This window comes from Oreochromis niloticus, linkage group LG5, assembly GCF_001858045.2.
Source record: "Oreochromis niloticus isolate F11D_XX linkage group LG5, O_niloticus_UMD_NMBU, whole genome shotgun sequence".
NCBI classification, from domain to species: domain Eukaryota; kingdom Metazoa; phylum Chordata; class Actinopteri; order Cichliformes; family Cichlidae; genus Oreochromis; species Oreochromis niloticus.
Genome location: NC_031970.2, coordinates 33552720 through 33577181, shown reverse-complemented (window position 1 = coordinate 33577181; position 24462 = coordinate 33552720). Strand labels below are relative to the sequence as shown.

The window sequence follows — 24462 nt, the reverse complement described above, 5'->3', positions numbered from 1 at the left end:
GAGCGGGCATGTAAGAAAGAAAGAAAGAAAAAAAAAGAGGCGCTCTATGCCGTTACCATGGCAACTGCATCTCGGAGCCGAGCCAGTAGTCTTCCACAGACGTGCGTGCTCCCTCCCTCGTTTTCCCTCCACTTGGCTAGCTTAGATGAAAGCTCAGCTCTGATGAGAGTGAAGAGAAAGAGGCAGAAGAAACACGAAGGAAAGGCAGCACTTGTTAGGGAAAAGTAGCGTGTCATAACCCTCTGAGGAAACAATACGCCGCTCCCTGTAATGAATTATTATTACTGATGGCAGATATCAAAGGCAGACCTTGTCAGTAAACTGCACCCAGTGTACAACAGAGGAAGCATGCAGCACTTTCTGCACTCTCTGATTCTTTCTTCTCCTCTGCAGAGGTCTCGGTGAGAGCGGTGATCGAGGCCGTTGTGGGTAATAGTCTGTTGCAGGAAATTAATGCCTTTGCAGAGCTTGACTGCCTCGCTCTGTGACATCAATCTGTGTTAATTTGGTAATTAATCTGATTTCAAGAGATGTCTCAATAAGAGACCCCACTGAGTGCCGAGCCCACTCCGGATCGTGTGATTTGTATTCTCTCTTACGTGTTACCTGCTTGAACGCGCGTCCTCAACAGGCTTTCTCATTATCGGCTGGCGTGAATCGAAGATATCCCTTCAAAAGCAACAGTAGCTATCAATCTGAGTATGGTTATAAAATGTGTCACGCTTGGCTGTGGGCTTGCTAACGTGTTTGAAGTGAGAGTGAAAAACGTCCACAGCCGTGAACAGACACTGTTAGAGCGGAGCTGCTCTCAGGTAATTTGTTGCTTTGAACACAGCACAACTGAGACAGATATATTCACAGAAATGGCTGTAGATGAATGCACCGTGTCATGTAGCCCAGATGGATCTTAAACGGTGATGGTGGTGGTGGTGGGGGGAGGCACGTCAGCTTCTGTTTCTCTTGGACAGAATGAGAAAGCGCGCACCTGTAAAGCACGCAGGGGAGAGGCTCGTTATTTTTGGCTTGACTGAATTGGACCGGAGGAGGACGCCGGTGTGCTTCCTCCTCCATCAGAGCGCGATACCTGAGCTTTACCTCTTCACTTGGGGAAGTTTACTTTGCAGTCATACCCACGATCCAGCCAGTGACAGAAAATTGATTTGGCACCTCATAGCTCAGTACTCAGCTGGATCAGACAGCGAGGAGGAAATGAGGCCCCGAGCGGACATACCAGTCCACGCTTCACTTTTGTCCCCAAGGAGGAGAATTCATTTCTGTCAATTTGCTGTGATTGTAAGTAATGGGGCAGTTGTGATAGAGCTGCACACCAGGAGGAGGAGGAGGAGGAGTGAGAGGAGGGGTTCACACTCCTTTAAACACGTGCGTGTATGTCAAGACCTTCTCTGGTTTGGAGTTGGGAGGGGACTGTCTTTTCCTCTGAACCAGTGTGAACCGGTTGTGCTGCCCATGCTGGCTGTGATTGCCTACAATCCTCAGGTGCATTATTTTGATGTGATTTGCTGCTTGTGGGGCATAGAGACCTCCAGGGTCATATACAGTATGGATTATATACAGCACAGGCCTTCAGGGGACTTGTGTAAAACGCAAGCATTTTTCCTGTTATGCTTACACATTATGTACACTGCCTTCTTTTGATTAAAGGTTAAAGAAGAACGTGTTCCTGGGTCATCTTTTTTTGTTTTTTGTTTTAATCTGCCCTTAGACTGAAAAAATAATGAGCAGCTTCTTCATTGTTCAGTAAATTGCAAAAATAAAAGCAGGAGCAGGAAGTTTTAACTACTGTGTATCTGGGCCATTCGCACTAAAATGTTCCACGGCTTCAGAAGCTTCATACTTAAATTACTGCTCTCCGCTAATGTTCATCAATCATACAGTGAGAAATCCATTGTTGGCAGGCAGAGCTGCCTGTTCCCTTTTAACAGACGACTAGGCAGTGCACACAGTGTCATTTTTATTTTTGCATCTCGCACGTAAATGTATCTAACCCACGTGGGCTTCTGAGACATTAAACATGAAGCCTCAGCGGTGAAACAAGACTTCTCAGAAGAGAACATAAATTATTACACAGAAAATCTACAATGTGAACAAAATACTTCTCCTGTGATGGCGTTTTTAAGTACTACAAACAAAATCTGAGTCACAAAAAGCTTCCTTGCTTAAAACTGGAAAAAAAAAAAAAAAAAAAAAAAAAAAAAAAAAAAAGTAATATGGTGCCAGGAGATGGAACAAAAAGCGGCGGGGGGCGGGGTGCAAAATATTGCAAACAGAAGTCCTTGATGTTTCCTCTCCATTAGTCATTTTATACGAGACAGCCTGTTTTGTTGATGCATGTTTGCTCCATACCATATATAACACTGGCTATTTATTGCACATATTGTGACTGTTGCACAATAACCTGAACACGCAGGCATTGTAGGGGAAAACCTCTTTCATATCAGCCTGGAAAACTTTTTCCTGAACTGAGCACAAAGCATAGAAAAACAGGCTAAAGCTCACTAATTACCACTCCAGACTCAGATGTTGCTAAAGCAAGGCGAAATGCCACGTAAACCCTGTAAAACTCCAGCCTAAATTTTCACCTACTTCTGTTTTTGTATAAATTTAATTTGCGAGTATTGTGTGTTGTTTAGTGAGCTATGGAGGTAAGCCTTTAACGCAGACTTCTCCACTAATGTGGAGAAGTCTGCATTAAAGATAATAAGACAAGATAATCTAAGACAAGCTAAGCTAATCTACAATAAGCTAAAACAGGCTAAACTAATCTAAGATAAGATATATAAGACTACAGTTTTTATGTAGTTGTATTTATATTTAGTTTCATTTTTATTTCTTTACTCCACATTTTAGAAGGAAATATTGTGATTTTTACTTAAAAAAAACTCATTTACTCACTGGTTAGATAAAACTGACACAAAAATATGCATCCATGCAAATGCTAACCTACCTACCAGTTTTGCAATGGATGCTTACTGCTCTGATTCCTGAACCAATTTAATAAACTGAACCTTTACTTGTTGCTTTAACTTGGTAGAATAGTAATTCAACAATGCATCTGCTGCAACATTTCTACGCTGTGGTTTATAACTAGTGCAGAGGTGTCTGTGAGAGTGTCTTAAGTGTCTTAAGTATTTATCTTCTGGGCCTCTGTTTAGACGTGCTAACTGACATAACTGGCTGCTCTGTTGTGTCACTGCAGTTGCGGTTATTGTTCTATCCACCCACACCTACACCCTGCAACTAAAGACAGCAAGCTCCAACGAATTTCCAGGAAAATTAACACTTGACTTTGGTCGCTGATGATACGTAATAAACCTATATAACTGAAACAAAGTGTCTGCTGCTCTCTATGCATTTTTAGATTTATTAGGTAGAATATTTTCTTTATGTGACGAACATTGGACTATTAGGTTTAATAACTTGTGCATATATGCGCTCAAATCAGACAGACTGAAGAATTACAGGCGTAGCTGCTGATGGATAAGTAATCTCCTACTGTTACCTTTTTTTTCTCTTTAACAGCTGGTATTTGAAGCAAATACTGACTATAGCACTCATAACCTCATTTACTTTTTTGTGGTATTCGTCACCTGAGTGTTGGAACTTGCCAACTTGCCTTGCTTAAATAGATGATCACTATCTGGCTCAGTGAGGGATTTTATAATTAAAGTAAATGCCCTTGACGGCAGCTTGAATTATGTCTTTGCAAGTGGTGTTTTACAAAGAAAGCACAGCTTTTAGAATTTATAATGAAGGCGCCATTATGGTTTGGGAATACATGCATTTGTGTTCAGAATATTTTTAGATTTTTTTCTTTTTCTTTTTTAAAGAGGGGAACGATTAATGACGTCGATATAGCATTGTAGCCCTACACACAGTTATTTTTCATTATAAACTTGATATTATATATTTGCAATGTTCCTGTCTCCTCTCAGGTTGGTGTTACTTTGCTGAAGTGACAGAGGAAGGCCTCGAGTCAGAGGTGAAGAACGCAAACAAGGAGTGCTCCCGGACAGCAGGGGGAAGCAGCAGACATGCAGGACTCAGCCTCTGACAGTAAAATAGCGAAACAGGTCAGCATGGATCTCATAGTACTACTAGACTACTGTTAATGCTATAGAAATCTAGTTGGTGGAAACACAGTAAGAACACACCGCCATTTGGAAAAACATGATACAATAGCTTTTATATAGTGAGTTTGGAACTGTTCTAAGTAAAAGCTAAACTGAAAAATAATTGTTGTCTACACAACCAAAGTCTTTATTCTTCATTAAACTGTTTACGTCTAGCCCATTATCTAATCTTCTTGATTAATCTGTGCCAGACTATTCCTGTATCTTGTAATGCCATACACATATTGGATGGCATACAATCACCAGTTGCTTTGGAAAAATGTGTGTTCCTCCACTGGTTGAAAGTGGTTCCTGGAGGTTGCTGGCTCTTGCTGCATGAAACTATAAAGAAAGTGAAGCACCAAAAATGTCAGCATGATTGTTTTGCTTGCTAGCTGCTACATGAAGTTTTAAGGCTGTAAAACCCCTCACTACATACTTTATACACTTTTCTCAGACAGGCATGAACATTTTCACACTTTGTAGAAAAATAAGTCCAGTATTAGAATGAAACCAAAGGCACCCACGTTTGCCTTTGACGGTGCAAAACGTTTCGTCAACATTGTTGTTGTTTGTTGGGGAGAAAACTTACAAACATACAGTGCAGCACTATAGAGTCTCACTGCTAGCGAACGAAGATTTATGTAAAATTTACAAGCTGAATGCATTCTGTACTGTACAGGAGACGCCGCATGAGATTGATTGACAATGGTCTACAGCCAATCAGGACGCAAAACACAATGTGCTGTAAAAAGCATGCAAAATTGCACCAAAAACAAAAAAATCCACGAAACAGCGAGTACAGTCCACTGTACAGTCCACTGTACTCGCTGTTTCGTGGATAGTACATCTTTAAAAAGTACCCTCATTTCTACTCAAACTATGACTGTTGCAATGTGCTAGTGAGCAAAGCGACTGCCGTGCGGTTGCAATGGGTGACTGAAAGTCTGCAAGCCTGTGTAACTGGAGCTGCAGTAATCATTTTCCTGGGAACTGCTTTCAACCTCCTCCAGCCACTTCATACCCGTCTCTAGGCCTGTGTAGTCGGGCTTATTCACTTAATCCTAGATTGTCACCAAGATTGTCACATGTCCAAAATGGTGGACGAGAAATAAATGTATTTATATGAATTAAACTATTCAGGTAGTCATGCTAACTTAACAAATGCTACTAATGTTCGTAACATGACATATTGCAATTTGGGGTATGCGAGATTTAAAGTCTTTCCAGTGAACATCATTACTAGACATTATGACATGTCAAGCCATATACCACTTAGAAGTGTAAGAAAGAAGAAGAAAAGTTTTGGCTGTTGGTTTTGTTAGCTAGCAGCAGTTGCTATTTAGTGGGTGTGGTGAGAAATTGTCACCAGCTCACAGGCCTTTTTATAGCCACCATAGCCACCATTGTATAATGCAGGTCTGACTACTGATGTTAAAATGTATCTAAATAAAACTCAGCTGTTTTATGTTTATGTGTCTGCAAAAATGACTTGTGTTTATGGATTTTTTGTTTTTGTTGTTTTATTGAATATATTTGTGTTTCCTGACAGTTTGGCACTGAAGCTCATAACTCACACAGATTTTTGCAAAATACAACTCTCACACTTAAAAGAGTTTGTTTGTCCAGACGGTCTTCTCAGGACAGAGCTTCCATATAACGTGAATCCACTTATTTTGTCATATTTCAGCACAAGATTTTTTTGGGTTGCCATAACTGTATTTCTTCTGTAGCAGAGTGGTTGTATTTCATTTCAGATTATCCTTTAACAATTACTTTAATGACAGAAACTCAAACTGTCATTTCATTTTCTATATATTTTTCTTATATTTACATGTAAAGGAGCAGAACAAGCACATGGATGGACACAGAGAAACCGATGACATGTCTGAAAAAACGTCTCCCAACAAGAACCTGAAATCTCCCCAGAAAGGCTCCAAACGGCTTAAAACAGCCCCCTTTAAAGTGACCCTACTGGATTCCTCCGAGTTCGAAGGAGAAACTGAGGTACGCCAGACGGAAAACAATTTGCATTTACACGTTTTCTGGAATTAGGCTTATCGTGCTTTGAGCAAACAGTTGGAAAAAAGGGAACATTATGTTTTTCCCTTTGTTGTTGGTTCCCTCTGTGGGCAGTTGTGTGTGTTGTATAGTGTTGCACAAAGCGGATAAAAGGGGCAAAAAGAATAAAAGCGAGGGTGCCATGCTGAGAACTCACCAGAGGGTGAATTCAAAGAAATCTTACACATTTCTGTAATACACACAGAGACACAAAGAAATAATGCAGTTTAAAGTCTTCATTCCACACAAGAGATGTGTCGTCATTACACTGCAGAGTGAAATAGGGCATTTGCCGCTTGCTGAGAAGGGAAACGGAATGCATGCATAAGTGAGGACAGAAGAGATAGATGTAAGTCTATTTCCTTAGATAAATACAAGGCATCGACGTTATGGTAGTTTATGACTAGCAGCAGCATGCACCTCAGGCAGAGGAGGCCTATCTGTTTTTGGCTAAAATATCTTTTCAAGATGTGAAGGGTGTCTTTATATTCAGTTACTTGACTGTGGAGATGACTGGGCAGCAATATTTCAAGCTATGTGACGTTTCAACTTTTTATCCCACTCAAAAGAAATCTGTGTGGATGTACATCAAAAATCAGGAAGTGAATAGTCTGTCTGGAGCCATCGTGTGTGTACAAAAGCTTAGCGGGCACAGTGGACTGTGTGGCTGTGTTACAACAGATGGATGTAGCCATTGGTTTCTGGAGTTTCATTTGATGTATTTTGGAGCTAAGACTGAATATATTTGGATGACACACTTAGCAAACTGCATCCAGAAACTGTTCGTTATCAACAAACTAATGAAATCCTAGAAATTCATAATCAAAGTGACCCTGACTTTAAGTTTCATCAGTATCTAAATGTCTCTGTAATAAAAATAGCCATCCATTGTACAGCCATTGTTTTCTAATGGGAAAACTTTAAATCTGAACTGTGAATATTCTAGGCTGGCGTAAAACAGATTTTTGTAACATCTTGTAAACATGCTTTGGAAACTGACAATAGATCAGTTTTTGCCCCTTTAGTGATTCTAAATAGCATTACAGCAGATATTGCTGCAAAGACACAAGTGTTGCACCACATCGCATCACTTTTCTGCTTCCCCTGAACCCTAGCAACCACCGGCACCACAGCACATGGACACAGAAGGAATAACTGCGCTCGCAACCGAGAGGCATTCCTGTTCCACTGCTCAGTCTAATTCAGTTCAGTTCACTTCAGTTTTATTTGGATCAACTGAAGGCTTTTCAGGGAGATTTTAGACTCATCTGATAATAATGAATTATAGTCGTCAAGCCTTGAGCTAGTTTTTCACCATCACTCTTAGACAGGATGTTTCAAACTTTAAAGATATTGTGCAAATTTAAGAAAACAGCCCCATGTATTTTTTTTTTCATATTTAAGGACATTCCCTGCTCAGAAATAACTCCAGGATTCCTGACAGTGTTACTGTAATGCGATCCAAAGAAAGTATCTAGACACCACATTTCAAAGAAAACTGTCCTTTGTTACAATTCTGTATTCTTACGCTCCTTATTTTACAAAGAGGAGGGTGGAAAGGCGTTTCTGCGAACATGTTCTTCGTTTACATTAGTAATTCCTCGATACAGCAGATCCTACTATTTGTTCTCCTTATGTTCACCTTATGGTTACTTGGCAGTGATGCTTACAGGCAGTGTTTTTGAACAGAAACATAATTTTTTATGGCTGTTTTTAGTTTACAAATCATTTTCAGGTTGCCAGTGGTCATCATGTCCTTTTAAGCTCCAGTGACACAGTTCAGTAATATCCTGAAGGCAAATGAAAATAGTAAACTGCAGAACAGCCACGCACATTTTGTTGTTTACTGAGTTTAAATAACTTTTATGTATATTAACTATTATAAAGCAACTTAGATCCTGAAACTCTCTTTATAGCCACCTAGCACTGATATATTGAACTCTCCTGTAAAAGCACACGTCTTTAAGTTCAAGAATCACATGGTTACATGATCATATTAAATAATTAGGTTAAATATTGACCAAAATTACAGTGTGAGGCTACCCAGTTATACTGAGTAATTCCCAAAGGTGTCTATAAATTCTGATTTCATTGCATTTTTTAATAAAAAGCTCCCAGCACAGGCTACTAACTGAGTGTAAAGAAATCTATATACCTATTACATGATTGGAGGCCCGGTGCAGTCAAGGAGAAAATAGAAGAACAATATTATTATGAAGCAACCCTGAGGACACTAACGCACAAGTGCGTGAAACCTTGTGTATGTGGTGTGATGACGGAGGAGGGGGGGTGTTCATTTACAAGAGTGTGTGAAGTTGGTGTTCTGGTGCCAACCTCTCCGAGCACTGTGAAAACACCTGGGTTTTATACACACCACAACAGACAACAGCATTATGCTTATGAAAGCTTTGGTATTGTAAGTGCACTTCTGGATATTTGTCTACCTTCACGTTTTGTAAAAGTCTAGTTTGCCGACGGTCTCAGACTACAGGCTTGTTCCTGCTAGGATAGAAATTTTTAGTCACTGGAATACTTCCAGGAGTAATCATGAGGAACCTGTGAGGAGGCAGGGCACACCTTGGGCGCGCTCTCACTGGAGGAGGTGGTACTCATGAGTTAATTAATTCTCTCGTCAGGTGTGTGTGGCTGAGCCTCCCTGCGGCCCTCGAACAGGAAAGGACACACCACACCCTTACCCACTTCCCTCACCCAGCCCCTCCCTTCATGCTTGGTCATGCTGATGTGTTGAATGAGGCCATTTTGGGTGGAATGGCTGGTTAGCTGACATCCAAGATTTCCCCGTCTATTGATGTGTCAACACTGAAATCTTTTTTTTTTTTTAATTTCACTGTTTAATTTCACTGGAGCAGGGAGCAAATAGACGGGATCACTTCAGTCATGGCTTATTAAGACTCCAAGACTCAAATGATTTGTTTATTTCATTCTTCGTGCCGCCTCCGATGGCATACAGCGTGCTCTCGCTGTACATAAACAGCGCTGCTGTCGGGGACTCGCTGACTGACAAGATGAGAGCTTAGAAGCACTTCCCAAGTGTTCCTCCACCAACCTCCCTTCACTCATTGTGACGAAAAGGAAGAATACTTTTTCAAGCTCTACCCTTGAGATATTAAGGAAACAGACAGCACAAGGAAAAAACTGCTTCAGTTTCCCTGGCAACTCCTCGCTCAATCTTGTCACCTCTTAAAGTAGGCCTTGTGAAAGGATAAAACTGTGTATGCATACTTATAAAGTGTTTTTCTTGTTCTATATTTACTATGGAGTATAAGCCCATGCACAAATTATACTCCTAATATTATATTCCCTTTATAATCCGTATATGCAGCCCAGCACAGTGAAATATGCGCTGCTTGTTTAAAGATATTCGTACACAGTTACATGCCAATTAATATGGTCACAGCCATGACAGTCTGCATTTTTTGGCAGTCATTCAACATCCTTCCTTTGCATCCTGCTAACTGACCTCCTGATTTTTTTCATTTATGAAGTTTTGAGGTTTTGATTTTTGGATTTGAGTCAAATGTTCCACTATTTTAGGAATGCAGTGGTATAGATTTCAAAGGAAAATGTCAAAATCGTTGTGATGGACTGGGACAAAATTTGGCAAGAGTATACAGCACCCTACAGCCTTTGTAGTTTTGTAGTTTTGCCTCCGTGCACCACCACAGTGAGCTGTAAGTCAGACACCCTATATGTGATTGAAGTGCAGACTTTCAGCTATAATTCAAAGGATTTTACAGAATATTTGTGTAAAATGCCATTTTTATACATAGTACTTCATTTTCAGATATTCAAATTAATGGGATAAACTAACATAAATGTAAAATAAAATAAAAGATTCTTTTTAATGGTTGAATTAAAAAACTAACAAACAAAAAAACTGAACTTTGCAGCCAGTGTGTTTCCTTTTTTTGAGTGCTCTTCTAGACCTTTAACCCTGGTGCCTAATCAGTTTTGCAGCATTTGATCCAGAATCTTCTATTTTTCTCCTGCAGATTTCTTTTTATTGTACTCCATGCTTGCAGTTTGCATACACCAGAATAAATAGATCTCTACCAAATATGGCTGACTTTGCCTTCAGTAGTGTGACAGAAAATATTTTCTTTTGTGTGTGTATTTAATGCGACAGGAAATATTACTAAAATTCACCTTGAGTTCTGTCAATAGTAAGTATCAAATCTCTGCCTGTAGTGCAAAGTCTAGTATTCTGCAGCATGTGACAGTGACTGTATCACCGAGTTATTAAATTGTGTTTAGGTCCAGAGAACCTTAAAAAGCCCAGCTGCCTAATAAAGTCTGATAGTGTATTAGTAACCCAGTTCTTTCCTGATTAAAACCTAACTATTACACTTAGGCACATACGATAGTCAAAAATATAGCAGGGACTGTTTCTCTCTCTCTTCCTTGACCTTTTTCCACACTTTTATGTCATGTATGTTTGTCTTTGCAGAAACACTCCAAAGGACAGACCCTGATGGACATGGTGTGTGAACACCTTAACTTGCTGGAGAAAGACTACTTTGGTCTGACCTTTGCCGACACAGACAGCCAGAAGGTCAGTGAGTTGTGTACCACAGTAACCTCTCAGTGCATAAACAATGCTCGCTAAACAATCTGTATTCCTCCCAGTTTTTTGCTGGCTCTCTCTGGGGTGCGCTATCCATCATTCAGAGAAGAATGGAAAATGGAAATGTCCGTGCTAAAGTCTGGGCCTGGACAAAAGACATTTGAATAAGTTGTACAGTTGAAGAAGAAATGAAAATGCCTCATCTACTCTTTGCAAGATGCATATATGAAATTTAGTGATAGAAATATTTCTCAGAGGCAGAGCTGCTCCGGAGGTAGAATAATTTCATGGGTTGAGTTAAATCTCCACGGGCCCCGGCTAAGAGGCACAGTTGAGAAAAATTTGAAGAGCTGAAAAGAAAAGTTAGATCAAAATGACTTCAGTGACTTTGCTGTTTCTTTCATTTATGACTCTGGCAAGGTGAAGGGTAAGCAGGATGACTTTCTGCTTTTTCTCAGGCAATAGCTAAAGGCAAGTTTTAACTTTTAGGTCGCACAGGCTAATTAGCTAATAAAATTGCCTTATTGGGTATTTTTTATTTGAGATTAGATAAAGGAGAAAGGTTCTCAGTGTTGGTTGTCTAACCATGCATGGATTTGTTTGACTAGGTTTTTAGAAATGTATTAGGTACGCAGTAATCAGTTAAAAAGATCGATTAGCAGACTGCATTCATAAACTGCACACATATCTGCTAAATAGTGCTAAGCAACAGACTAATAAATGCTGAACTGAAGCACAACCTTCTTGGACAGGCTGTACCACACGGGAGCATTTTTCTGTGAGATAGTTCTGTTAAAAATGCAACAAAAGACACGAACATCACAAAGAGGGTCTAGAGGTCCAGTTCAGTCAGTTTAATTAGCAGAGGCAGACAGCTATCGGCCACAGCTGCAGGTGTCTCAACATCTGTCAATCACAGCAGCCGTTGCCTTTTATCCAGATGGATGGGTTATAAAATATAGTTCGCAATTAACATAGGAGTCTAACGGCATTAAATCATTTCTAGATGTGCTGAATTTCAAGCCTTGATGTTGCCACTTGGTGCTGCTAAAGATACAAGTAGCTGATTGCTGCGTTTAGTGATCATGTTACATAAGTGAAAATGTGAGTTAGGACAGTAAATATGTACATTAGTTCAGTGTGAACTAAGACGATGAATATAAGGATTCATTTACACAGGCCTAGAGACTGATCAGCTACCTCATGGTAACATCAGTAACTCCAGTAAGGAAAGAAGGTGTATTCCAGACCAGTTGGCTAGTTTTTGCTGGGTGTCACTGGGTGAAATTGGTGAGTGCTGTACGACAAAGCTCCTTGTGATTGCTCTGGTCACTAGCAGATTGATGTGGTCGTCCACGGTTTGTTTCCTCACAGTTTCACAACCACTTAGTGAGTGTTTGCAGACGAGACAGGGTCTTCCATACGAACTACAGATGAACGCGTCAATCTGCAAGTAACAAACACAATCACATGGAGGGTATGAGATACAGCACCACATCTTTGCAACCTATATCACCTAGCAAGCAAGTTTCACTGATGGTTAGCAGAGTGACTCTATCACCCAAAGGAAAGAGTCATCAGAAACCACATGTATTAATAATGTTGACTGGATGTATTGTAGTGGTGTAGCCATAACAAAGAGCACTGGCTAAATAAGGCAGTGCTTTTCTTTTAAGATAGCAAGACATGCATAGATCAGGCACAAAATTATCATTTAATTTGATTACTTGTTCACTAGACAGTTAAAAACTTGTCCACCATTTGGTACCTTAGGGGACTTTTCAAATTATTCATGATGAGCAGCACATTTTTGTTCTCATGTACTCATAATAAGTTAAAAGAACTCACAAGTTATTAGAAAAATATTGATTATTACAGCTGAAACAGCCTCACATAGAGTGAATCTGTGTGTTTATAGTTCTGAACAATATCTCAGTGAAAGTAATCTCTCGGGTGAACTGACCCTTAAGATTCGTGGCATTATCTTGCTTGTTTTTGTGTCACTTGACTTTTGTTTGACTTTGTCAGAAACACTTTTTTCTTTCACTCTTTTTTTCCATCACCTGAGGTTTAATTATTTCCTGATAAATGGGCTCTAACATTAATCTCCAGTCAGCACACCAACCTTTTTGACATTTTGAATATGTTAGTCACCGATTGTTGTTGCTTTGTTATAAGGTGTGCGGACCAGACTTATCATATAATCATATAATTAACACGGACCTGATGGGTCCTGGCTGTCAACTCACATGAGAGTGCTGTGTTTGATGTGGGTCTGGGGTTTTCATTGATGTCTTCCCAGAGGGTAGGTATGGGATTGCACAACAGGCTACAGAGGAACCTCCGGTCTTTTAAAGATAGGACAGCACCAAGCCCCTTTTAACAGCTGGTGCATATCCTCTGCCCCAATCATTGGCTTGTACACAGTTTGTCAGCTCACATGCTGTGACTCGAGGTGCACAGGGTGGCTGAGGCTTTGGCTCGAGCCTGATCTTGGACCTCACAATATGACAGTCTCATCAAAGACGGCCTTATCAGGGCACAGCATGAGCTTAGTGTCTGGGGTCAATGCTGATTGGTAGACCAAACAAGCTTGAGAATTTAAATGTCATTTCAGATGCCCTTTCCCTGTCTCAGCTGGGGGAACAAGAACTCAATCTCTGCTCTCCAAGAGAACATTTATTCTATGTGATTTCTTTAGAAAGTAAAGTTGAAAAACCAAGTGTGAAATAATGAATGAGTGATGGAAAGTTTTTCCTGCTTTTCAGCACCTGACTAGTTCCATGCTCTTTACCCTTAGCTGATAGAAGGTGGATTCGTGGGGACAATCGAATGCCTACGGCTCTTTAGTCTTTAGCAGTACGATTAAACACCAGAGGAGTAACACAGGAGGCAAACTGTCAGAGATACAGTTTGCAGTTTATCCCTGTTGAGGCCATGGAGTTGCACTGTAGTGTAACAACCCTTCATGGTTTCACTCTGATTCGTGTAGTACCAGCTGTCAAGACGACGGTCAGCATTGGGAAACAGCTGCTGCGTGGTATTCAGGTTAGTGGAGATCACTGTCAGCTCTCTGCATCGTGGATTGCTCAAACACCCGTTTTTATGTCTGTAAGCATAAGGGTGGAATTTACATAAAAATAAATACCCATTGCAACTCATTTTCTTTAATTAGATTTTTGCTAGTCCACTGACCTTTCCTCTAGCTCCACTGTCAGCATCACAGTTTTGGTTTCTCCATAAACTGCTTGGTAACTGCTGATTGGTTTAAGTTTAGAAGATTCTTATGAATGACTTGAGCAGCATCTTAACTTTGCTTCCACAACATCCACTATAGACAGACTTGTTATATGTGCTGAATATAAACTTTGGCGGTGTCCAAATTCATGGGTTGCATCCTCCTGAGGCCACATTTGTAGGCCGATTACGTTACAGCGACACGACGAAGGCTGTCCAAATTCGTAGACTCCTCCAAATGCATCCTTCTTTTCCCCACATTTGAAGGATGGGTCGGGTGTATCCTTCATGGCCCACCATATCCCAGAATTCATAGCGTGGCCCAGCCATTTCCAGTTTCCAACAATAGCGGCCGCTACTAAGTTTTAATATTACTCTTATTACTCTTTCTGGGTCACAAAATAAACTTTTTAAGATATTTTCAGGTAGGGCTGTGCGATATGACCAAAATCTCATATCCCGATATTAAGACATCTATCGTCCGATAACAATATAAATCACAAAAATGTAACATTTTCTGTAAATTCTGTGAATGTAGGGCAGCTCGACTTCCGTGAAATGTTTCCAGCTGGGTGTTTTAACTGATGCATGAAACGATACATTTTTAGACATAAGTTGTAACGGCCGCCGTTTTCTTTGTGAGTATTTATTACACAGCGTGCTGTGGGGAAAAGCTTGTTCTAACGTTTGAGTCTAAGGTTTATTTTTTAGCACCTGACAGCTCTTTTTTGCTTCTTGCTAAATACTCTGCATCTTTCACGTGATTCAGTTTATTTTGAAAAGTCTCAACAGGATCTTGAGCTTTATTGTGAAAGGGTTATGTGGAAAACATGCCTATAGACTCAATGTGGTTCATGTTTGCATGTTTGGCAGAGATAGCTGTTTCAGATTGTTTTGCATTCCATTCCATTTGTGCTGATAAATAATGTGCTGTTGATATGAAATTCAGTATATTATGGCATAAAAACCTTAAATTAGCCTAAGAACAATGCAGTTGTTGCTGCAATTTTGATTTGTTGACATCGTAGTATATAAACTAGGAACCAATAAATTCATGTTTGCAAGGGATATACTATGTGTTAGCTTATTTTACGTCATTTATTCTGGTTCAACAGTGGATGCACATAGGCAGGGTTTCAAATAAGGAGGTCAGTGTATGTTTAAGTGGGACTGTCTTGGAGACAAAACTCAGGCTTCATACTGCTCTAAGCCGGGATTTACACATACACATCACTTCACTGATTAATGGTGGGCGTGCCTGACATTTGTTGAATCATGAACTATGACCTCAAGGCAAGTGTGACCTGCAGTTGTTTTTTGTTCATTTATGACCTCCAAGATGAGTCACAGATGAACTCTTGGAGCAATTTTGGTATTATTATTGTCTAATGTTCAAATTTGTTTCATGTTCTAAAATATTTCGTTGTGAAAAATATCCCAAAAAAGAACTAAGGAGCAAATACTTTTTCACAGCAGTGTACATCGTTTTTTCACACTAAGAGTACTTGTGGGAAATATTGTTACTGTCTTCCCACTGACATCTGTCTAAACAGCATGATTTACAGCTGCTGTAACAAGTGAATTCACATGAACTCTTCATCTAATGAAATGCTCCAGCAACCAAATTTGAAATGGTGCCCCTGTTGGTGAACCGGTTCACTGAACAATCAGATGTTATGAGATCACATAGGTAACTGGCTGACAGTGAGTTTGTGGCGCAGTGATAAAACACGACTGCTCTGTGCGGGTTTGAATGCCTCAGCAGGGGAGGGCTCAGTCTCTTTGTTTACCATATGGAGAGGCTTTCATAAGGAACACATGCGGCAATTAGAGTAAAATGTGACACTGGGGTGTGCATTAGCCATGTTTCCAGTCTACTCTGTGTGATTTCTGCCTTCTGTCTTTCAGAATTGGTTGGACCCCTCCAAGGAGATCAAGAAGCAGATGCGCAGTGAGTGCCTTTTCCAAGTAGCTGTAGTGGATTAATATTTTAAAATTCAATTAGCAGAGACATAAAACTAGCTTTGTTGCTCATTGTACTTGGAGTTGTCAGCTAAATTGCTAAGAAGAGCTCCAAAACTGCCTTCTAATGAACACTTTTTCCCGTTATACTGGATGTGTTTAAGCTTCCTGCTCTCAATACAATCTCTTACCAGACTCTCCATGGCACTTTGCCTTCGCTGTCAAGTTCTACCCTCCTGACCCCTCCCAGCTCATGGAAGATATTACCAGGTAGTGTGCTGACACACACTTCTACTACATCCCCAGTCATAATTCCTCTGGCTGTGCTGTCAGGTGCTCCTCAGAATTATTCAAAGGATAAATTGCTAACACATGTCAGCTGTACAGATAATTTCCTTTTTTATATATTCCCACTGATGGATGTTTACATAAACACATTGTAACAATTCTCATGGCATATTTGCCCCAGTGTCAGAGCAGCCCAAATCCCTCTCTTCTTTTGAAGGATTAGCCCTGGAATGCTACTAACTGCCATGGATTAACTAGGCTGAATACTTGTTGGAGCTTGCATTGGCTCGGGCTTGTTTGAGTGCCAACACTCCTTCCTCTCCTCCCCTTTTTCGTCTCATCTGACAGATACTACCTGTGTCTGCAGCTGAGGGATGACATGCTGTCAGGTCGGCTGCCGTGCTCGTTCGTCACTCACGCCCTCCTGGGCTCCTACACCGTTCAGGCCGAGCTGGGAGATTACGACCAGGATGACCATGGCACTGACTACGTCAGCGATTTCCGCTTTGCTCCCAATCAGACGCGCGAGCTGGAGGAGAGGGTGATGGAGCTCCATCGAAACTACAAGTACATGACACGCTGTTGTTTAAATCAGACCTTTGTGTATCCACAAGTGTCTTAGGGTGATCATCTGATGAGTTTTCAGTTGCATCAAAAACACTTCATTATGCACATTGCTGATAGATGCCGTCTGTCACTGAAATGTACACAGTGTGAATCTTGCCAGTGTGACAACATTTCTCAATTCGCATAGCGATGCTGTGGCATTGCTTTTTGGCATTCTCCCAAATGAAGTACTTGGGGAACTCGATGGGAGGAACTTAGAAGAGAATACTTCAAGCATATTCGAATACTGCTCCCGCTGTACACCATTCTGGATCTATTATTTAAGAAAGTCTGCTACAGTATTGTTATTATTCTGCTCTTATTCTAGGGGGATGACTCCAGCAGAGGCCGAAATGAACTTCTTGGAGAACGCAAAGAAATTGTCCATGTATGGAGTCGACCTCCATCATGCCAAGGTTGGCTATTCTGGCGTTTTTTGATTTTCAGGTGTCATCAATGCACTCCTGAATAATTTCTGTCTGTGTCTGCTGCAGGATTCTGAGGGGATTGAAATAATGCTGGGTGTCTGTGCCAATGGCCTGCTGATTTACCGTGACAGGCTGAGGATCAACCGCTTTGCCTGGCCAAAGATCCTTAAGATTTCATACAAGAGGAGCAACTTCTACATCAAGATAAGACCTGGAGAAGTACGCATTATGGTTAAGGACCAGGAGGGTCAAACATAAAGCCCGGGGGCCAGACTTGGCCTGGCGAAAGACTCCAATTTGGCCCTTTCCAGGGCTTTGGAAAAACTTTAAAGACATTTTTCATTTGAAAAAGCTGCAAAACTTTGGAAAAACTAACAAAAAGGGGAATTTCACTCCTTTGGCCCACTTAAGATCAAAGTAGGCTGTATGTGGCCCACAATCTAAAATGAGTATGACATGCCTGAACTAGTCTGTTTATACCACAATCAAAGGAAATGGGGCTCTTGTTTTTTAGGATCTTGGTGCATTCTTAGAACAATAAATCTTCATATAAATGTGTGCTTAACCAAAGGGAGGTTTGAGCCTCAATTTTAAGAATTTCCTTGCTACATCCACCACTGTGTTAGCTTTAAGTAACACAAAGACTGGAAGTATAGTTTTGTACATTTCCAGAGTCTACCTGACCCGCCCCATAAGGCCACCACAGGGCGTTTGTGCACCTGTAGCTTATGAAATAAAGTACTTTAATTCAAGAGCTTTTGAGGTGTTAGTAGATGGACGTGCCTGGCCACAATGGCAGCACCCATTTGTCAGTAAAGTCCCATTGGGTGTCACTATCTTGGTGTTTTAATGAGCAAGGAGGTGATCTGGCTGACACGGCATGCTCAGATGGTAGCAGCTGCTACCCTAGTTCTACCATACAGCTTTAATGATGACCAGAATTATTCAAATCTACATGCTGACAGCTAGAGATCAAGTCCATAAACTTAGTTATGACTAAGTTTATGGGCTATGACCTTATATGACCGAAGTTATGACCATATTTTATATACAGCATGTAAGATATTTAAAATCAGCCTGGTTATTGTTTCCTTTATGACTCCTACATATATATATATATATATGTTACTGAAAACAAACATGTTTGTTTTTAAAGCCACAGCAGAAATGAATGTGTGGTCATTTGGAGCCATACTGGAAACCACACACACACTAAACACAGCTTTATACCTTTACTTTCGCTCTGCTGCATGGTTAGGGTCTCTATTTTGGCCCTCGCCATTGTGCTGCAGCTTATCCTCCATGCTGAGCCTCAAAGTGTCAGGCTGTCTGGGCGAGACCCAGTCAAGTGACAGAGCTGCACAGTGAGCCTGTGATAGAGCCAAAGAAAGAAGTCTTTTAACAGAGCTGCTGCAGCTGCAGCCACAGTCAGAACAGAGGGATAAAGAGTGTAAATATAGAGCCATGAAGTTGTTTTCCACTCATTTGCTCCCAGCCTCTGAACACTGGATGTTATCCTTTCTGCCTCTGACCGGCTGCCTTCTGTCCAGTCTGCAGAATATATGTAAATAATAAGGTAGCTTATATATTGACATAAGTATGGTGCCAGCAGTTTTTTTGCAAGCACAAAGCAAGGACTGTTTTTATTGATTGGCTCCAGTGATCATTCAGATATGAGATGTTGTATATTTATAGATTTTTAGGACTCTCTCTAAATGTTCGTCCAACAAATTGATGCGCCCTTCAGCAAAACAGAGTAAACATACCTGGTGGTGTCCTCAGCTCTCACCTTCTCTGTCTCTCCATATTTTCTCTCCCCTCTAGTATGAACAGTTTGAAAGTACAATTGGTTTTAAGCTTCCCAACCACAGAGCTGCCAAGAGGCTGTGGAAGGTCTGCATCGAGCATCACACCTTCTTCCGGTAAGAATCGATCCGCTCTCATGGTTGGAGGGTTTTTCATTCGATGGCCATCAAAGCAAACCGAACACTTCCCTGTGTACAGCTTCATTAGGCACAGTCGCTCGGGCTACTGTCATGGTCACCGTGGCTTTGCTAGTAAACTTAACTTATCTACTGATTTAACATTACAGAGGAGGTCAGAGTTCACACATGCATGGACTGCATTATACAGCTCTCTGTGTAATAGCACACAGTTGCAATTACAAGTACTTATTATAGAGTGATGAACGAGAAGTCAGCTTTACCCTAAAGGTCAAGCTAGTTTACAGTAACAGTCACCACAAGGCACTTTATATTGTAAGGTAAGGCCCTGAGATATTAAAGGGAAAACACCCAAATTCAACAGTTAAGCAAACAGTTGGTGTCTGTGGGAAGAAAGAACTGCTTTTTAACAGGAAAACATCTCTGGCGGGCTCAGGGAGCAGCCATCTGCTGTGGCCAGTTGGATGGAGAAAGGAAAGAAAATAGTAAAACTCTGCCGGGTCAGCAATTGTTGTATTGTAATGGTTTCATTAGAACAGGTAAACATAGATCAACAAATATGGATCAACAATGGACCAGAGTTTATGAAAAGTGTGAATAAATCTTTCTGTGAACAAATAAATGGAACCATTTAAATCCATGGGAAGCTTTCCAAATGAAAATCTTAAATCTGTGAATTTGAAGCTGAAAATATTGATGCACATTTATTTAAGTTGGACTTGAAATAATTTATTCAGCTATTAGTAATGCACACATCTCTGTATTTTGCCTTTGAGAAATCCAGATTACTTGCTTATCACAGTCTGTCTTTACAGGCTGGTATCTCCTGAGCCTCCTCCTAAGGGATTCTTGGTGATGGGTTCAAAGTTTCGATACAGCGGAAGGACGCAGGCTCAAACCAGGCAGGCCAGTGCTCTCATAGACAGGCCTGCTCCTCACTTCGAGCGGTCGACCAGTAAGAGGTATCTGCTTTCCCGGAGCTTGGATGGAGGTGAGCGCTGCAGCATGAAGGCTTCTCAGGGAGAAAAAGCTAGCTTCACTTTGCTCAAAGAGCAGTGTTGTAAATTACACTGTTTTTACCTTTGAACAGCATGTGAAGCTAAACTAAGTTAAGCCAAAGACAGTGTTTTCTCATCATCTGTGGAAGAAAGTAAATTAAGTGTTCTTCCCAGAATATCCAACGCTTCTCACCTGTCTGACCAACAGAGTTCTCACGGCCGGTATCAGCCATGTGCGAGAACCACGACGGCCTTTCCCACCGCAGCATCAGTGAACACCGACGTCTGCACAGCCCCTCTGGGGACGAGCAGGAAACAGAGCTGGAGCCAAGTTTGGAACAGGACGAAGAGGAGAAGGAGCACGAGCAGGGCCGGGAGGCGGAGCAGGACAAGGACCATGACGGCAACGTGACTCCAAGCAGAAAAAAAGAGATCATGGTAATAAAGACCTCCTGATGGAGCTTTAATGAGTTTCCAGTGACAGAAGGGCTAAATGCACACTTTTAGTCACCTTGCCAACAACTCTGGCTTTAGTGCAGGGAGGCGATGATGTAAAGAGGTGCAGTGCAAGCTTCTCAGTCCAGCTGAGGTTTATCCAGCAGGGGCATAACGCTGTGGCAGCTTTGCTGGATTTAGCATTTACTAACTCTTCTCCTTTCACTCAGGCTTACATGCTTACTCTGCACTGCTCATAAATCCTGCTAACGGCTTTACAGTTTTTAACCCGTTCTCATTATGCTGACAAATGCAGACCCGAGCCGTGCCTCTGTTTACTAACATGCTTTTTCTATTTTTAAACCCCTGCTGGCGAGAAGGAGGAGGCCGGGTCACCAATTGACAGTAAACAGGAGGTATTTGGTGTCTGGTGATTTGGTCTCTGTCTGTCTGTATGCTGTCTTTATTATAAATACTGTGTCTGTTTAATTGTTCCTCGCCCTCTCTGCATATCTCCCACTGGGTTTTGTCTCTGTACCTGTGGCTGTCATCACTGACGAACAAAAAAAGCTACACTGCAATGCACCACATAAACAAGTGATCCAAAGGCTGTAGTGGCCTTTTAAGGAACGGTTAGGCATCCCAGCAAACATTTGAAAGACACCGATTGTCAGAATTAGGTGTAAAGGTTCACTTAAGATTTAGATATGGCTGTGATGCTTATAGTTTTATTAAATGTTCAAAATTTACTGGGATGGCTTTATTTTCTCATTTCAGAATCTGTCTTGGCATGATATCTGTATCTGATAGCTAAATCTTTGCTTTCTGTCTGCCTGCTTGTCCTCTCACTGACTTACCGCCTTGTGTCTGCATCTGACCTTGTTCCTGCACTCTCTTACCCCGCACTCTTCACCTTTGACCCCCTCTCTTGCTCGCCCATTGTCCTGCAACCAACTCAGCTCTCTCAGTTGGACCAGGAGACTACTCCTCGGCACAAACAGGAGGTACAGGTTCTTGGATTTTGGCTCTTGTGCTTCTTGTCGTGTGTGCCTTTAATAGACTGAGGTTCGCCTGCATCTTTTCAGTCAGTTTATATTTGATTTATTTATATATTTTAAAAGGTATTTAAAACATCCAGCAGCAAATCTCTAGCACTGCTTTCAGAGATAGACGTGAGCTTCTCCCCGTCCTTAAGTGCCTGTAATACAGCATCGGTGCATTCTTCTCTGGGAAAAGCACTCAGATGCTCGACTTAAGTGAACGCGCTGGTACAAGTTCTCCATTTTTAGGTTGTATTACAAGTCCTTCATTCAAAGCTCTACTTTAAGCGCAGTAGCATCCACTGAAAACATCAACAACACTTCATATTGTAAAATGCTACTGTATTCTGACACCTTTCTATCAGAACCAGCATGAACGTTTTCAGCAGTATGAGCTATAGTAGCTTGTCTGTTGATGGGACCGTACAGGACAGCCTTTGACCCCACATGCATCGATGAGCCTTAGCCGCCCATGGCCTTTGTTGTTTCACCGTCACTTTTGATAGATACTGAGCTCTGTGGGCCAGGAACACCCTACTATAGCTGCTTTTAGACATCCTCTCACGCAGTGGTGTATCCATCACAGTTTAAACGTCATCAAACTCGCTCAGATCCTGACCCTTGCCTGTTTTTCTTGCTTCTAAAACACCAAATTTGAGGATAAAATGCTAATTTGCTCCCTTAAATATCCCACCCATTAACAGGTGCCACGATTAACCTGTCACAGTTTATAATGTTATGATTGGTTAGGGGGAATTTCTCACATAAATATTTACCTGTTATACTGTTAGTGGAACTAAAAGCTCAAAGAGGGGATGTTGCACAAGAAACAGTATAGGTTCCTGCTCTGAATAGCTGTCTCCTCAGGTGAACTGCAGAATACTGTTTATGCAGGAATATGGGTTTTGTTTTCTTTCCAGTAATAGCTGTTGTCCAATCTTCCAAAAAGAAAGCTTTCTGAGTTTTGATTAGCGAACGGCATTAATTGATTATTCATATTCATTTTGTTTTGCGTCCTCTTTGCAGTGCGTGCCTTGATTGTTGTGCTCATTCGTGTTTTGAAAGCTAATTTTGTCGTAACTTATTGAAGCCATGCTGTAGCTTCAATAAGCATCTTAAATGTCAGTGAACACCAGCACAAAAGACCAAAATGTTAGCGTAATCTCTAACTGGCATAAATGCGAGCAGTTCGTGTGTCCTCCATTCCTGTGTACATGAAGTATTACCTCACAATGTTTTCATACATGCCATACAAGTCTCAGGTGTTCATGACGGACTGATGGACTGTTATCTTCTGCTCTTCTCTAGTTTCTGGATAAGTCGCAGGACGTCTTGCTGAAGCACCAGGCCAGCATCAATGAGCTAAAGAGAGCCTTGAGGGAGCCCAACAGCAAGCTGATGAACCGCGAGAAGCGTCTGTCCGCGACCTCCCCAACCGGCACACCAGAGAAGAAGGCTGTGAGTGGGGGATGAGGGTAGGGGAGCTGTGGTGTGGAGGGCTTTCAGGTCCATTATGGTCAATATCTCAAACCTAGCGACCTCTAAAACTTGACATTCCATTAAAGGCCATCGATATTCCCGTGTGCCAGTGTCCTCTTTCCACTTCTCGCTCTCAAGCTCGTTATGCAGGTTTTTAACTGCATCATTAGCCTAAAGAGATACTGTGTCTCCAATATTATGGCAGTCGGAAACAAAGATACAAATCCCCTGTTTATTTTAGGACAGCCGTGTAATGAATTGCATTCTACCTTTTCTCTCGAATACCAGGATAATTCTCTCAATATCTCCGAGGTGCTTGAAGATGACTGACAAGTAGCACACAAGGAAACATCTTGATGAGATTAGATCCGAGATGTTTTTGAGATTTTCTCAATGCGAGGCACTCGAGAACTAATCATCAGTCATTTTTTCCTCCCCTGATTGCCTAACAGTTAGATCGTTTTCTTTATGCTAGATCACAAAATCTCTCAAGCTTTGATCATATTGTGGTAATAGGGCTTTTAAAGATGAGATTGGCCTCTTCAGATAGGATAGTGTTTGCTGGTGCCTAAGTTGCCTTCAGACAATCTCTCATCTGCTGTCTGCCACAATCAGATTATAACCACAGAATGTCAAATGTTGTCTGTGGCAGAAAATGTAATCTGCTGTGTGTTTCATTCCAGAGGTGGGAGGGTGGAGGGTTGTTTCTGTGTGAGTGACATTCGAAAGCTGGGAAAGTCTTGCTGCTCTTTACTGTTTCCAAGAGATTTAGTTGAACTCAGCTCTTTGATGTTGTTGCAGAATAAAAAAAAATCTTTTTGCATTGCAAATGCCTCCAGATTTGCTTATGTGGATTTGGTGGCTGTCAGGTACATGGAGCTGCACGATTTTAGTTTGAAGTTCATTAAAAAGTTTCTGCTAGAACAACTCACTTGTGTCCTGTTAACACTGATTCTTTCTGCCTTTTCCAGTTCCTCCCTTTTGCTTGAAGTTGTGTCTCACAGAATTGCTCTAATGGCTGTTCTTCCTTCTCTCTTTTAAACCCTCTGTTCTGCCTCGTCTCGGTCAGTTGGTGGGCCGGGCAATGGGAAAGGAACCTGTTAACAGCCTGTCTGTTGAGGGTTTCGTCCAGAAGACTCTGGTGACTTCACCCGAGGTTGCACATCTCTCACTCTTTCTCTTTCACTAAGCAGTTTACTGTTTGTAGCATTGTAGCATTGGCATGGTGCAGTGCAATTCCTATTATGTACTGCTGTCTCTCCCCACCCAG

The 24462-nt window shown here is 41.3% G+C and overlaps 1 protein-coding gene across 12 annotated transcripts in view; it reads left to right on the top strand.

Moving 5' to 3' along the window:
* The window catches only part of LOC100695288 (band 4.1-like protein 1), a 104510-nt gene that overhangs the window by 61177 nt on the left and 18871 nt on the right, over positions 1 to 24462 (top strand). For 6 of the 12 annotated variants that reach the window (XM_025907494.1, XM_025907492.1, XM_025907490.1 and 3 more), the window contains exons 2-16: positions 3954 to 4091; positions 5973 to 6137; positions 10660 to 10764; positions 15922 to 15964; positions 16170 to 16245; positions 16612 to 16830; positions 17198 to 17285; positions 17364 to 17516; positions 19122 to 19219; positions 20056 to 20231; positions 20447 to 20676; positions 21051 to 21089; positions 21633 to 21677; positions 23022 to 23171; positions 24262 to 24348. In XM_025907494.1, coding sequence (XP_025763279.1) covers positions 4053 to 4091; positions 5973 to 6137; positions 10660 to 10764; positions 15922 to 15964; positions 16170 to 16245; positions 16612 to 16830; positions 17198 to 17285; positions 17364 to 17516; positions 19122 to 19219; positions 20056 to 20231; positions 20447 to 20676; positions 21051 to 21089; positions 21633 to 21677; positions 23022 to 23171; positions 24262 to 24348 — 1713 coding nt within the window. In that variant the 5' untranslated portion in view covers positions 3954 to 4052. The remainder of the gene's footprint in view (positions 1 to 3953; positions 4092 to 5972; positions 6138 to 10659; positions 10765 to 15921; positions 15965 to 16169; positions 16246 to 16611; positions 16831 to 17197; positions 17286 to 17363; positions 17517 to 19121; positions 19220 to 20055; positions 20232 to 20446; positions 20677 to 21050; positions 21090 to 21632; positions 21678 to 23021; positions 23172 to 24261; positions 24349 to 24462) is intronic. The other 6 variants (XM_025907498.1, XM_025907497.1, XM_005450123.4 and 3 more) reach the window with 5 other exon arrangements.